The sequence below is a fragment of the Centroberyx affinis genome, unplaced genomic scaffold (assembly GCF_046629955.1).
Source record: "Centroberyx affinis isolate AG114_WGS23_722 - 3 ecotype Tasmania unplaced genomic scaffold, CSIRO-AGI_Caff_v1 ptg006375l_1, whole genome shotgun sequence".
In the NCBI taxonomy this organism is placed as follows: domain Eukaryota; kingdom Metazoa; phylum Chordata; class Actinopteri; order Beryciformes; family Berycidae; genus Centroberyx; species Centroberyx affinis.
The window spans coordinates 10001-26227 of NW_027283236.1; the positions used below are offsets into that span (position 1 = coordinate 10001).

Genomic DNA, 16227 nt, shown 5'->3' on the forward strand with positions numbered 1-16227 from the left:
ATTTTGATGATTATCGGGATAATCGTGACATGAAATTTTCATATCGTCCCATGCCTACTGTACTGTTTCCACAAAAGTCTTCCTGTTTCGTGGAAAGTTTACTCTTTATTCTTAAGTTTATTCTACTTATTGAAGTAGTGCAGCCTACAGTGTAAAAAAAGATGGAAGAGAAATTGGATTAGATGTGACGAAAGTAATAAGCTGGACTGTAAGCGATGACATCTCGACCACATGGCCCTGCCTCACCGAGCTGCCAGGGTGCAAGGATACACTTTTATCAAGAGGAGAAGAAGTAGTGCATGATAGAAGCAGAATTGTAAAGACTTACTGGTGTTATAAATACAATTTTTGCCGTTTTATGTGATTGTTTACATCTAAGTCAAGTCACAGCGCCTTGTGTTGAGTCATCTGTTGGGTCCAACTTGACCTGGACTGACTGATCAGCTGGAGGCTTCAAGCTGCTTTACTCTACTAATTGGCTTAAACTACAGTTGATGCTGTGAGGCCCTGATTTGGTGACTCAGACACACACACACACACACACACACACATACATACATACACACACACATGCAAATGCACTTACCTAGCCAAATGTGCACACACACACACACACACACACACACAGGGTTGTTCACGTGACCTTTTGCGCTCCTCTAGGGAGTGGATGGGGGATGGTGAGACGGATAGATGGAGGGAAGATAGGATGAGGATGAGAAATTGAGAAATGGGAAGATGTGTGTGTGTGTGTGTGTGTGTGTGTGTCACATGACTATTTTGTGGAATAATCATATGCTTTTATTTGTATGCATCACATGCTCTAATTGTTCTGATTGAGTAACTCTGTGTGTCTGTTTGGATGTGTGTGTGTGTGTGTGTGTGTTGCGTTGTGGGGGGGTCAGGGGTCATGTGGCCGTCAGGATCTCCGTCTGTGAGAATTTCTGACATCATTTCCTGTTCCACTCACACACTGCTCTCATTCCCACAGGCTACAGACATCTGGACACACGCACACACAGACACACACACACACACACACACAGAGGAAATGGTTGTTAGGATTCTCATGATGTCAACACAGTGGTTCTGCAGTGTGTTTCCAGTGAGAATTAGTTTTGCATCAGCCTTAAAGGGCAGACAGTGAACAGGCCAGGACTACTTCTTCTACTGTTTCAGACTGGTATATTTACACTTTCTAAATATTATCAATTAAAAAAAAAAACCCAACAACCATACTGACCTGAAAAAATCACTAAGCTAGAGTTTTTCCAGAGCCAGTACTCTGTTTTTTATGTTTTACGTCACATTTATGATCGTTAGCTTGCATGAAATTCACAGTCAACGGTGTAAATCCTTGTAAAAATGTGTTTGTATTTACACACGTTTGCCATACTTTTTCACCAAAAAGTCATGCTCCAGATGACATAAGTGATGTTTCTCTGCTCACACTGGAGAGCAGGGGAAGTTGTGCATCAGCTAAATTTGTCTCAGGGGAAACTCCATTTTAGTTTCTGTTAGCCACTGGCTAAATATCTAGCTTAGTAATCACAAGTTTACCTGTGTGATTACTGCATTTTAACCAGCTTCAACCCATTTAACCCACCCAGAACTATAGTTGGTAAAGTGTATAGATGTGATTTTCCCTCTGTAAATATTTTCTAGATGTTATATGGGTTTTATATGCTAATGACGTGTGAGGAAAACAACCAAATTAAAGGCTTTCAAGAAGAGAAACGAGTGTTCCACCTCTTTCCTGTCAAATAACATGAAATCTGAAAATCAATACATGGAACCTTTGAAAAAATCTGGGCACAAATGGTAAAGTCAAAATTTTGGTATTGTTACAACAATGTCATTAGCATTAAGTTATATGGCCATTATTATATTAGATAAGCCCAGGATCCAAAAGAGACATTTCTATTTGCTCCAAGACTTTGTCCTCAGAAAATGCTAAAAACTAAAAAAACAAACTAAAAAACTATAATAATAATAAAAAAAAATGTTAGCTTGAAGTGCACTGAAGTAGACTTTCACAACACAAGAGAGAGAGAGAGAGAGAGAGAGAGAGAGAGAGAAAAGGAAAGGAGAGGAAAACACACTGCAGTCTGTATCTTCCAAATAAGGAGAGACCAGACTCCTGCAGCAGGCAGGGTAATGCAGGACAGCTTTACTGCTGCTGTGTATAATATTTACACTGCATATGGCACCTGTGTACAGTATGTGCCATTTGTAATGTAAATATTATACATATATCCAGTAAGTGTAAATTTAGCTCTGATGTGTCCTATCTTTGCTCTCCTCTTTGTTTCTCCCCTCTCTTTATTTCTATCCTCATCCCACCTTTTCTCTGTCGTCCTTCTCTCCCCCTCATTCCTCCATTCCTCCTTCCTGAGAATTTCACACCAACACCACACCGCAGATATATCAGCTGTTGCTATGCAGCAGTGTGTGTTTGTGTGTGTGTGTGTGTGTGTGTGTGAGAGTGAGGGAGAGAGAGAGAGGAGGCCAGGCTTCTTCTGATAGAGTAGGTTAGGATCTTCATCACACACCAAAGGAAAAATATAAACAAGGAGTGACAGAAGGTGTGTGGGGAGGGCTTCACCTCTCTCTCTCTTTCTCTCTCTCTCACACACACACACACACACACACACACAGTCATTAGATTAGAGCTGGGAAGCAGCAGTATCCGGTACATTTATCAGGAGAGAGCCAGCTCACAGCCTCATCTCCATATGTTATGCACGCTATGTGTGTGAGTGTGGTGTGTGTGTGTGTGTGTGTGTGTGTGTGTGTGTGTGTGTGTGAGAGAGAGAGAGAGAGAGAGAGAGAGGGAGAGAGAGAGAGCGAGCAAGCTAAAATTGGATGCACGTTGTACTATATGAGCTCCAGGAAAGTGTTGCTTATACCTCTCTCTCTCTCTCTCTCTCTCTCTCTCTCTTTCTCTCTCTGTTTGACACGCATACACCCCCCCCCCCTCCCCCCGGCCCCTCCTCCTCCCGCACCATGTGTCACACACACTGTAGGAAGTGCAGTTTCCATGTGGGTGTCATACCTAACATCGGCACTGACAGTAGGAACTGTGGTTTCCGTGTGTGTGTTTGTGTGTGTGTGTGTGTGTGTATGTGTGTATGTGTGTGTGTGTGTTTGTGTGTGTGCATCAGACCAAATGTTGATGATTCATTTGCTCTGTGAACTCTATGAAGTTGCTTGTACTATGACTGGATTACAGATCAAACCAGATGTGTAGGAAAGGGTTTTTGTTTTTTTCAAGTATTCAAATGGGACAATTACTACTTTCCCTACAGTAGGTCTGCACTGGATACACTGATATTGATATTGATATTGATATTAATATTCATATTGATACTGGTCTTGGATATCAGGCCATCAGTAGACTAAAATAGGATCAAATTGAAATGGATAGGAATAGGGAGGGAGGGAGATAAATTGATTACGTGCAACTGTGACATTGTGTGTGATGCATAAAACAACAGTATGCATCCTACACAACAGTGAACAACATGCAACACATTCACATGTTAGTTATTCAGAGTTAGATTCTCAGTCTGGTGAGTTTAGTAATCACTTCAGAAACTAGATGGATGAGATGGATGAGTGGATGGAAGGAGAGACAGAGGGAGAAAGGGACAGACGAGTTTTGTTTTGAATTGCAAAACTATTCAAATCTTGTGATAAGTCAACTCACCGGAAATCGTCTCCCTCATAATACTACTGCTTCTAACAGTACTACTACTACTACCACTACTATTATTGGTACTGCTTCTACTACAATGACTACTACACCACCAACAGTACTACAACTACAATATTAATACTGCTGCTTCTAACAGTACTACTGCTGCTATTACCACTACTACTGTTTCTACTAGTACTATTGCCACTTCTACTGCTACTCCTATTACCACTGCTACTACAATTAGGCTACAATTACTGCTACTGCTACTGCCTCTACAACTACTACTACTACCAGTACCATACTACTTCATTAATACTATACTACAACTACAACTTTAATACTACTACTGCTTCTAACAGTGCTACTGCTACTACTGCCACTACTACTGTTTCTGCTCATATTATAGCTACTGCTACTACTATTGACACTTCAAGTACTACTGCAACCACTAATATTAATACTACTACTTCTACTACTACAAGTAATACTACTGTTACTACTACTGCAACATCTAGTACAACTGCAACTAGCAATACCGCTACTACTAATACTATACTAATACTATTGCAACTATAACTACTACAACTGTTTGTGCTGGTACTACTGGATGGATGATGGAATTGATGTAGGCATGTACTGTAAGTCTACGTAACAACTGCTAAGCATTGTGGGAATTCATCACATTCCATCACCCTCTCCCTCTCTCTCTCTCTCTCTCTCTCTCTCTCTCTCTCTCTCTCTCCCTCTCCCTCCCTCTCTCTCCCTCCCTTCTCATGCAAAGACTGATAGATTACAGTCACTTCTGGAGCAGCTGTCATGCGACTAGCCCTCTCTCTTTCACACATAATGGTTTTATATATAGACATGAAGCAGATTACTGGTGATGTAATGTCCTCCAAATGAGTGCTGAGAGGGAGAGAGTGTTGGATGGACGTCAGGAGGGTCAGCAGCATCAACATCAAGCATCAACTCTAGTGTTATCCCGGATTTATACTCTATTGACAGCATCCTGCAAAAACCTTTCATCTTTAGAGCAGGCACAAATGGAAAGTGCAAACATTATATTTATTTTATATTTTATGACTGAAAATTCATGGAAAATCTCTAATGGAATCCTAATCGCATAAATCATGATTTTGTGTGCATGATGGCAATTATTTTGGCAATCTGAGATTTTGTTTGGACCTGCTTATGAGGAGCTGATTATCCCATTGATACTCTTACATGCTTGGCATGTTATGATGTATTATAACTGACTTGGTTTGGTTCCAGGGCTGTAAAGCAATTTCTTCTTGTCATGAACGCTGACAGCTTCCACTTAGCGCAAAAACAGCAGTAATGAATTGACGGGGATGCAGGAAACCCGTGATACAGATATATACAGAGAGTTGATCTACAAAACACAGCAATAAAACACACTCCCAGATGGCCCATGAATATCTCCAGCCCAGTGTGACCTAGCCTCTCTGTGGAACTCCAGCCCCGACGAGGCGTGACATGGACACATAAAACTGTCATAAAACCGCAGGAAAACCCTCTTAACACTTTTGGGACCAGCCCCATTTTGGAGCCATCCAAGACATCCACCACTCCCTTAACTCACAACACCCTCGGTACAGACGTAACACATCCGGTGGCGGCCATGTTGGAGGTCGTCAGCTCTTGGGCAACAATAGCTATGAACAGCTGATTATGTTTCTAAATTTGCTTTGCTAAATGAGCCTGCTGGCTAGTTAGCTAGCTAACAGTTTGTTCAGGTTAACTGAGCTGACTCTTCTCAAGCTACAACTCAGAGTGTTTTGGAGTAGAGACTAGGGCTAAAGACAAGACAGTTTACTGTGTCACAGTAACCTACATTTGGAAACAAATCCACCTTATCACACTATCCACTAACAGTACTGAATTGTCATACAGCCACACCACAACAAGCTTTTTCAGCTAGCTCTCTGTTTCTAGCCTGGTTGTTATATTTAAACATTATTTGCACTCAGCCAGCTCTCTAGTAGACCTCCATGATAATGTCACATGCGGTTGCTGGGAGCCAAAACACACTCACAGTGTGGACCCACTGCAAACAGACCAGCAGTCCATTTTGGGTCCTGAGCCATATCTTTAGAACCACTGGTCTGTTCGGTTGTGAAAGACAGTTCCCAAAACACTCCTTATCTGTCCATGCAGCTCACAGCTGACTCTGCACTTCTCTCTCCTATGATAAATTGAGTGGTTCAGCTAAACAGTGGACAGTCAATACTTGTAGGCTATAGAAGAGTCTCGTACTCTGTAAGCACATTTCATAGCTCGTTAAAAAATACAATATTGTCACATCCGAGGTCGAGGCCAGGAAGACCTGAGCTGCTTTGCGGTTTTAGCGGAGTCATCATTCTCCATCATTCCCCAGCATGAAGCCACAGTCTGTGATTTGATAAACAACAGCTTGGACAGAAGCAGCACAGAGAGCTGAGGTAAACAAAACTACACATTCAAAGACTATTCATAACAACCAAATGAGTGACTCAATCAAACCGCCGCAGGAAGCTGAAACACACTGAGGTGGACAAAACCGCACATAGGAAGACTATTAGAACTACATTAGAGGTTTGTATTGATGAAGATGTTCGTGTTCTTACTGGGTTTGACAAAAAACAACATTGCAGAGAACTGAGGTGTGGGGAAAAGAGAAATGTTATCAGTCCAAATGTTACCCTGTAAATTAAACTCACTCACATGCAGTTAATGGGAGAATCAATGCAGAAAGCTGGGAAAGGAGAAGTGATCACAATCCCAAAATAATCGGAAAAAGAGTTTGTTTTTAACCAGAACTCCCTGGAAACCAGCAATTATCATGAGCAGATTACAGTAATACAAGTATGACATTGTTTTAAAGTTGAATACAGGCTTATTTAATCAACCAGTGTTGGGTGTGACATGTACTCAGATTACTTTTTAGTGGTAATTAGTAACTTATTGCTTTTTTTGTTTTTATACGCTCTATCACGTTCCTCGAGAGATACAGAGAGATAGTTTTTGTTACGAGTAAGATGTGGTGGCTGTATCTCCCCTCCCCTCCCCCCACAAAAACAGTCTCACACACACACACACACACACACACACACACACACACACACACACACACACACACAAACACACACACACACACACACACACACACACACACACACACACACACACACACACATTGGGTTTTACTGGCTGCATGTAAAACCTCTGTGATAAAATCTACAGGGAGGGAAGTCGTTAGAAGTACGACCGTTATGGGAGCATGACAGCTGTGTGTGTGTGTGTGTGAGTGTGTGTGCGGTCTAAGTGCTGACAGGCTGCATAACAGGAGGAACAGGATTCTGGTTGTTGCACGCAATCAAACACACAACCACACACATACAAACACACACACACACACACACACACACACACACAGAAAATACACACACACATTGAGCCCACACAACATACTTGAAAGAGATCCTTTTGATTGCTAACTGCCGCTCACTGAATGATATTACTGTTTGCCTTGTGGCAAGTGTGTACTGTGTGTGTGTGTGTGTGTGTGTGTGTGTTTGTGTGTGTGTGTGTGTGTGTGTGTGTGTGTGTGTTTGTGTGTGTGTTTGGGCTGTGAGTGAGGGACTCAACCATAATGCAACCAACAAGAACTCTCCTCTCCTCGTCCTCTCTCTCTCTCTGCTTGTGTCTTTTCTGTTTTTCTTTTCTTCTTTCTTGATTCCTTACTCTCTCTCACACACACACACACACTCGCTCTCTTTCTACCACATACACACACACACAGACACACACACACACTCATTTTCTCACCCAGCTCTCCGGCACACTGATTGAATGCTAATTACATCCTATAGCTCTGTTGCCGGGTAAGACTGCAGCCTCAATGGTGCTGAATTCCTTCACGTTTACCTTTAACATAGAAGAACAATACAGCATTTTATTAGGAGTCAAAGGCAGACAAAGGGGTATTTAAGAAGAGGGCATTATAGAAGTGAGGAGAGGAGGAGGAGAAGGAGAAGAAATAGAGGGAGGAGGAGAGAAAGAGGAGTCGAAGAGGAGGAGGAGGAGAGAGGAAGGCCCATAAAGTTGTAGTGGTGTTAACAGCCCATTAATAAAAGCTCTTATAGATGCACCAATCAACATTAAGCACACAGCGGTAATCAATCACTCTGATGTGCCAACTCCCCCCCCCCAACACACACACACACACACACACACACACACACACACACACACACACACACCCCTACCGATCCAATCCACATTAAGCATTGGGAGCCTCCAGCCAACGCACATTAAGAATTAAGACTCTTGTGTTTTAAAATACAAACCCTGACCAGCATGAAGTGAAGCTATTGATCTGAACACACAGTCAGTCTCAGACAGGGAATAAAAGAGAAAGAACGAAAGAAAGAACGAAAGAAAGAATGAAAGAGGAGAGGGAGCCGCTCATGCTAACGAACCAATTCTTCTTCTTCTGTTTATTCTAAACAAACTGGAAACAGCAGAGGATCTTTCCCAGGAAAGAGCTACCAGACTCCAGCTGTTTAGAACAGACGATGGAAAATATTTCATTTACTGGATATAGGTTGAATCTCTATGTTGCTATAGCAATTACTTAAATATTCTAAAAGGAAATAAAATAAGAGGTTAAGAGGTAAGTGAGTGACTGTTGGGGTAAAACAGAGATGTAAACAGGCAGACAAATGAGAAACAGAATAAAAAGAGGAGGAGGGGAAAAGGGAAGAGAAGGAGGCAGGGGATTGAGATGAAATGAGGACAAGGGCAACTATTAGGAACTGTTGAAACAAGGGAGAGAAGCTGAATGGAGGAGAGAAAGAAGAGGCAATGTACAGAGAGAAGAAGAAGAAATACACACACACACACACACACACATTTAGGCATGAATTGGAGCGTGGTGGAGCTTAGGGAGCCAATGGTTAGAGTGAGAGTGGGCAGCACAGAGGGGCATTGTGGGACTCAGCTGCACACTGGCACTGGTTCAGACACATATACACAAAGACACACACACACACACACACACACACACACACACACACACACACACACACACACACACACACACACACAAAGATGCACACACAGATGTACAAACACACAAACATTCACACTCATTCAGACACAAAAACACACACAATTACAAATTGTACTAGTAGGAGTTTTTCAGTTGACCGGTCACACACACACACACACACACACACACACACACACACAAGCACACACAGAAACAAATTGTACAAGCATGAATCATGTGGATACGCAGACACCACACACACACACACACACACACAATCATTCATTTGGGCTCTGCATTGTAGTTTGTTTTGCTTTTCGGTCATTTAGTAAGAGCGGTTGACACTTCTCAAATTCTGTCATATTTTGGAATGAAACTCATACGTTGGGCTACTGAAACATATAGTGAAAGTCATTTGGACATATAGAGATAACCAGGTTGTCTCTTAGGAAGTGTTTGCTGTGCTGTGAATGGACCGACCTTTCACCCTTTTTTCCATATAGTCAAATGAAGCTGCCCATGTGGTGACATACAGCAGCATCAGCCGGTCTGACATGTGATGTGATCGTGTGTTGTCACTTTTTGTTTACATCTGAGACTCCTTAATCCCCTTAAACTGGCTCCCAATTAAAGTATACTAAAAGTTTTGCTCCAAACACCTACTCTCACAAAATGATTATTGACAGGAAAGTATAATTTATTACAGGAAAACACTTAAAGACCTTTGCCCACCAGGTAAAAACATTGTTGAGTTTGGAAGCGTCTACATTTATGAACTATTAAGCGATGAATTTCATACAAACCGTTTTCTCTAAAAATGGACATATACATTTACCCAAATTCCCCCGGGGAATCATTCAAGTTTCATCTAATCTCATACACCGTTTTGGAATCAAAGCCTTCATATTTAGTTTCAATAAAACCTAATCAATCAGCTTGAAGATGAAGTGGCCATTAATTAGAGAAATTACCTGTTTTATCTGCTGCTGGAGCACCTTGCTATCTTCTGTATTAATTACCAAAGAGCAGTGATTGAGTGCGATACGGACAGGAACACTCCTTGAACATCTGAGTAGGAAAGTAGATTTTGTCTCGCTGTGGGACGCAGGCTCATTAGCTCCTGTAATGTTGCGACCCGACACTAACAGACCCATGACCTGCGGCGGGGTCTCTGACCCAGAGTTGAAGAACTCCTGGTGGCTGTATCTACACACAGAAAAATAAAGCTGCAAACTGGAACCCAAAATGGTTCTTCAGAGTGATGCCATAGAAGAACCATTTCTTTAAAGAACCATTTCTGCACTTTGCTTAGACACCTGCATTGTGTTTTTGTTTATCTGCCCATGTATAGCCTAATTTGCAATTGCAGAATATATTAGTGCTGCAACGATTAATCGATTAATCGATTAGTTGTCAACTATTAAATTAATCACCAACTTTTTTGATAATCAATTAATCGGTTTGAGTAATTTTTAAGAAAAATAAGTCAAAATTCTCTGATTCCAGCTTCTTAAATGTGAATATTTTCTGGTTTCTTTACTCCTCTATGACAGTAAACTGAATATCTTTGGGTTGTGGACAAAACAAGACATTTGAGGACGTCATCTTGGGCTTTGGGAAACACTGATCCACATTTTTCACAATTTTCTGACATTTTATAGACCAAACAAATAATCGACAGATTAATCAACAATGAAAATAATTGTTAGTTGCAGCCCTAGAATATATACTATGGAGGGGTTTGGTTATTTTCCACATTTATGCCATCACCCACCATCCAATAACTAAGAATTAAGAACCTTTTTATATCCCAAAGAACTATATAAGGTTCTTTGGGATATTAAAGGGTTCTTGAAAGGTTCTTTGTGAAGCAAAGGAGTGCAGAAGTGGTTGTTTAAAGAACGTTAAAAGGTCTGAAAGGTTCTTTTGGTCCCAGAAATGGTTCTTCTATGGCATCTCTCCGAAGAACCATTTTCGGTTCCAGTTCACACCTTTATTTTTCTGTGTGTGGGGTTCTTGACAGTTCTGTTTCCCTGTCAGGTTTAAGAATGGCAGCTCAGATGATGCTGTTTGTGATTTTTACCGGTCACAGTGCCACATAAAGCCTCTTGCATCTTGTTAAACAGATGACAGGGACCGCAATTTTCACAAATCGGCACAATTTGTTCTGCCATAAACTGTGTAATCAAAGCAATTATTCACAGATAAATGCATTTTCTCCTTTTGTCTAGCTTTTGCAGTTGTCTTGCAATTGTCTTCCACTTATTGCAAATAGCTTAGAGAGCGCTGCAAATTTCCTGATATCAGCCCATCAGCCTTGGATTTATAAGAGTGCACCTGTTTTTGTAAAGCACACTTCCTAACCAAATTACAAAATGTTCCCACAGGAAGGGAACAAATGATAATACTTCCAAAACGATGATAAAACCAACAGCACCAGATACCAATATAAGGTGTGTAGTACAGCATGAGCCAGAGATGAATATCATCATTACTGAATATGAACCTTAATGAGGTTTTCTGCTCTTTTTACTGCTGTTATGTTCCTAGCAGACATTATGAGGCATTATTACTAGAACAATTTAACAGAAAACACACCCAAAATGAGGCGATTCTGGCGACATCAATCATAGAAAAACAGAGATATTTTGAAGGCATGCTGGTATATAAAGATTATAACAACAAACACAAGTTATAGGGATGAACACTGTGGTTCAATATGGGCTTTTTTCAACCCAGCCTCTGTTTATTTCCCCAACACACATCACAGAATTGGCTCGACTTTGGCCATGGTTGACTTTTTTTGTGACTGTATTTATATAACACAGCCACTATTCAGATACCAACGTACTATATACAATCTATTGGGACAACTTGACTTTGGGTGTGTTGGAAATTTTGACATCAGGACTTTAACCAAGTTACAAAATGCTATAACCTGAATGGAAGAAAAGTTAACACTTAAAAACAATGATAAAACCAACAACTTCACTGCCACCAAGGCAAATTCCTGTACATATCCAATAAAGTGGTTTTGATTTTGATATACTGCATGTATTATAAAAACAACATGAGGTAAAGATGAATGTCATAACTGCGTATCACTTCCTGAACCTTAATGAGGCTTTCGGATATTTTTTTTTTCCTGCTGCTGTTTTCGTATGAGACATCAGGGAGTTTGCTTGACTTTGTTTGACACTTTGACATTAGAAACTTTTAATGAACAGTTACCCTCGGGAGGGGGGGGAGTGATTAGACTTTCATGAGATCATACTTATGTTTTAGAGATTAGTTCCTGCAAGAGTAGTTTTAATATCCTTTCTGCTTTATTAGGTAGTTTTGGGGCAGGAAACAAACTTTTTCCCCCTCCGTCCGCAGTGATTTGTACGTGTTGAAAGTTCCTGCTGATAAAGATGACAGACTTCATTTGACTGCAGACTGGGGTTAATTTCTCTCCCTGAATATACAGTAGTAAGATTGATAGGAAGGATAGGAATTGGAGAAAGAATGATAAACACTTAGAGATAGATTTGAACCGACAACATCCTGAGGACATGATCTGTGCGCCTTCAGATCCTCTCTTTTGTTTACCTGAACAACACACGTTAGTAATATAATCAGTCATTTCCTGAGCAATATCCCAAGATGGCTTTTAAGGTTATTGTTTTCGGCACTTGGCACTTAGGACCTGAGTTATTCACAGCCTCTCCTAAGCCAAAACATTGTGCTCCGATGATGTACTGTGGCATATTTCCTTTCAGAGAAGAAGGTTCATCATGCCCACACAGTAGTGATATCACTTGGAAGAGAAAGCATGTTCCTTTTTATACTTGTTTATTTGTCCACGACAATGAATTAATTCCTCTTTCCTCGCTTCCTCTGTCCTTCCCTCCATTCTTCCCTCCCTCCTTCCCTCCTTTCCTCCCTCCTCACCCTCCCAGGTGGCGAAGGACGTGTCCATCCGTCTCCACAGCGAGCTGGACAGCGTGGAGAAGAAGAGGAGCCGCCTGGAGCAGGAGAACGAGGAGCTGAGGGTCCGGCTGCAGGACCTGGAGGTCGCCAAGCAGGTGCTGCAGCAGGAGATCGACAAGGTAGGATGACGATGTCCAAACTGTGCCGTATCGAGCCAGGCCAGGCAAGGCCAAAGTAGGTTCGATAGGTTTAGTTGGGGTAGGAGAAGGAAGAATTGAGGGTTATATTGCAAGACCTGGAGGTGGCCAAACGGGTCTTTCAAAGAGATTGTTTTAGTTGGGTTTTCAGAGAAGGTGTTTCCTAAGTTTCCTAAGTTTCAGGAGAACGAGGAACTGAGGTTCAGACTGCAGAACCCGGAGGTCTTGTAACAGGAGATAAACACAAAGTAGCAGAGAAGTGATTCTGATTGGTCTGGACTGAGTCGGACCAGGCTAAATTTGGGGTTTTACAAACCAAGAGTTGAGAGTCTAGAAGTGACCAAACGTGTCGTGCTGTAGGAGAAAGACAAGGTGAAATCTAATATCCAAGTCATGTCATTCTATGCTGAGCTAGGCTGTGCTGTGCTGGGCTAGACTTTGTTCAGATGGGATGTGATGGTTTTGGAAGCTGAGGGTCAGACTTCAGGATCACAGAGGGCAAGAGATGGACAGGAGACTGACAAGGTGTCTACTGTACTGCCGCCTTCCAAACCAAACCATGCTACACAAAGTCCCAGCTAGGCCAAGCTGGGTTAGACTCAGTTGAACCTGGTGGGCAGACCATGCCATTATGTCTTTCCAGTGTTGTGGCTTTCACATGAGCTGTTGGGTAATTTGCGTAATGAATGGATGAAAAACTGCTATTAAAGTAAAGATGGATTCTTTTTGGACAGCTCGATGTACAAGTGACCATCTAGTATCCTCAGCAGGAGATGGACAATATATTTGCTCTACCATACTGTATAAAAATATATAAGCCATGCAAATTTGAGCCAAACTAAACTGTTATCACCTGAGCTCAGCACTGTTTGTTAGCCACAGCGAGATTGCAGAATTTTTGGGAGTGTTTTCAGTGTGCCAGCGAGTTATTCTTCACAATAAACAGCAGAAAGTTTTCTTTTCTCACCGGCGGAAGTTATCCAAATTCACTGTTGTGCTGTTAAGTAAACACTTTTTTTTCTTGTTGTAGTAGATTACTAGGGTGCAAGTTCAGATGGAAGTTTCTGTTTGGGTTTGAACCTAATTGGAACTTCTTGTCTTTCAGCTAAACATTGACATTTAGCTGCTCTTTATTTAGCCTGTCTTCACTTTGGCCTTTTGGAAAGCGATGTTTACTGTGCTCGGTTTGACTGGAAGCCACAGGAGAACCTCTCTGTTCTCATCCAGCGTTGACTTCGTTTCTGTCACTCTCCCGCCGCTCCAGGGACGTTTTCTTTGTTATTCCAAGTGTAGCAGTCACGCCAAATAAAGCGCTGAAATGAAAAGGAAGAATAAAATTGATGCTGGGGCCCGGTTGAAGTGAAAATAAACAAAAATGGATTTGGAGTTGAACTGTGTTGAAAGGGAAATAAATAAATTAAATTGATGTTTTGCCCAGTTCTGCTCCGAGGGAAGCTAGAATGACCTCTCAGCTGTTTCCCCAAGGCCTCCTGCTGAACACACTAATCTGAGTGAAAAGCATGAAATGGGGCCCACATCTTTACTTCTCTCCCTCCCTCTCTCTCTCTCTCTCTCTCTCTCTCTCTCTCTCTCTCTCTCTCGTATGTGCTCAATTTCTCTCTCTTTCTCTCCATGTCTTTCCTCCTTTCTTTTAACAAAAAAAAGCACAGGCACATCCATGTTATTTTGCTGGTGCTGGATAGTAAAAATGAACACAAAAAAAGAAGAGAATACCTGCACACTGTTTTTTGTGTTCCCAAGTGTGATTTCTTTGTTTTTTTTAGTCTTTGACAGCTTGTAAAAAAAAAATCATGCTTGGGAAGACAAAAGCAGTGTATTCTCTTCTTTTTTTGTTTCCTCCTTTCTTTACCTCTGTCTTTGCATCTCGACTCCCTCTCTCTATCGATATATCTGTCTCCCTTTTTATGTTCTTATATCTGTCTCCCTCTTTTTGTGTCTTCTCCCTCTATCAATCTTTTTCCCCCGTCTCGTTTTTTTTCTCCATCATATGAATACAGACCAGAGCCAGAGAGGCGGTGAGGCTGGAGCAAAGATCCAGTGTACAGGGGCTGCCGGTCGAGGCCTTGGCCCAGGACCAGGCCCCTGATGTGGGGCAGGGTTGGACGGATGGCTGGGTTCGCTGGCAGGGGATCCGGGGCTCCGTCTGCTCGGCCCGGTCCGCTCTGGTCTGGCTGAACTTGCGTGTCCCTTGGGTGGAATAGCTACTTTGCTGACTGTCTGGATGGGTGGATATATGGCTGGGAGGGATGTTGCGTGTTTTTATATCAGTTTATTCCCTCCGCTGACTTGTAATAAATCACACAGACAATTGATTTGCTGACACTTAAGCTAACCGGATGATCGGACAGGTGAAAAGAAGCTACTTGAAGAAGCTGCCTGTTTTGGCTCAATTTCACCTTAACATACCATATAGACATGAAAAGAAGAATTTGCACACTCCACTTGAAAACATAAAGAAACAAGGTGCAGACTCTTTGATATATTGTATTGGAGAAGAATGTCCACATTCACAAAATATGATTGAATGGGTTTTAATGCATCTAATGCAGGGAAACGCTGACTAAGGCAATGTGCTGAAACGCGTTCGTCTCTTCAACTGCTGCTGTGCATTAAAACCCATTTAATCATATTTTGTGAGTGCAGACATTCTCCTTCAGCAGCACACACACACACCAGGCAGGCAGGCAGGCAGGCAGGCAGTAATCAACAACGCAAGGAAATGTAAATCTGCTTAATTACAAGCTGATCTTATCAGCAGACATTTGTAATATTAACAGACACTGACTAATATTAAAGGGGACGAGAAACTTCAGCTGGCTTGATATACAGTATAGTGACTGTCTGGACTGAATAGAAGGCTTGTTTGTTGGCTGGCTGACTGGTTGGATAGCAGGCCATAAGGAAAGCTAAATATCTTTATTGGCTGTTTGTTTACTGACTGCCTGGTTGGCTTACTGACTGGCTAGATAACAGATTTGGTGACAGACTGGCTGGTTGGTTGGACCTTTTACTGACTGCCTAATAGTTATCCTATTAACTAGATAAAAGACTTTTTTACTGACTGCCTAGCTAGCTTACCGACAGGATAGATGGCTGGTTTGCAGGCTGTCCGACTGAATAGCTGGTTAGCTGTTTTTTGGACAGCTTGCTGACTGTGTGGAGGCAGCAGGGGGGCTGGAGTGTCCTGGGCAGGGTTCCCGGAGTTCCCAGAATGCCATGGAGTTTTGATCGGTGTATTCCAGGGAAAGTCAGGGAATTTCAGGGAATTTTACAAATGGGTCACTTTACAGCAATGTACCAGAATGTGTTTATTCACACGTTTGTTGCTTTAGATGCTTTAGATGGTG

At 41.9% G+C, this 16227-nt stretch overlaps 1 protein-coding gene across 1 annotated transcript in view; it reads left to right on the top strand.

The window, feature by feature from the left end:
- LOC139638461 (microtubule cross-linking factor 2-like) overlaps positions 1-15045 on the top strand; it is a gene marked incomplete at its 3' end in the record, with an annotated part of 20895 nt that extends 5850 nt beyond the window's left edge. The window contains exons 3-4 of the mRNA XM_071512600.1: positions 12692-12841; positions 14878-15045. Coding sequence (XP_071368701.1) covers positions 12692-12841; positions 14878-15045 — 318 coding nt within the window. The remainder of the gene's footprint in view (positions 1-12691; positions 12842-14877) is intronic.
- Between the last annotated feature and the right edge of the window lie 1182 nt (positions 15046-16227).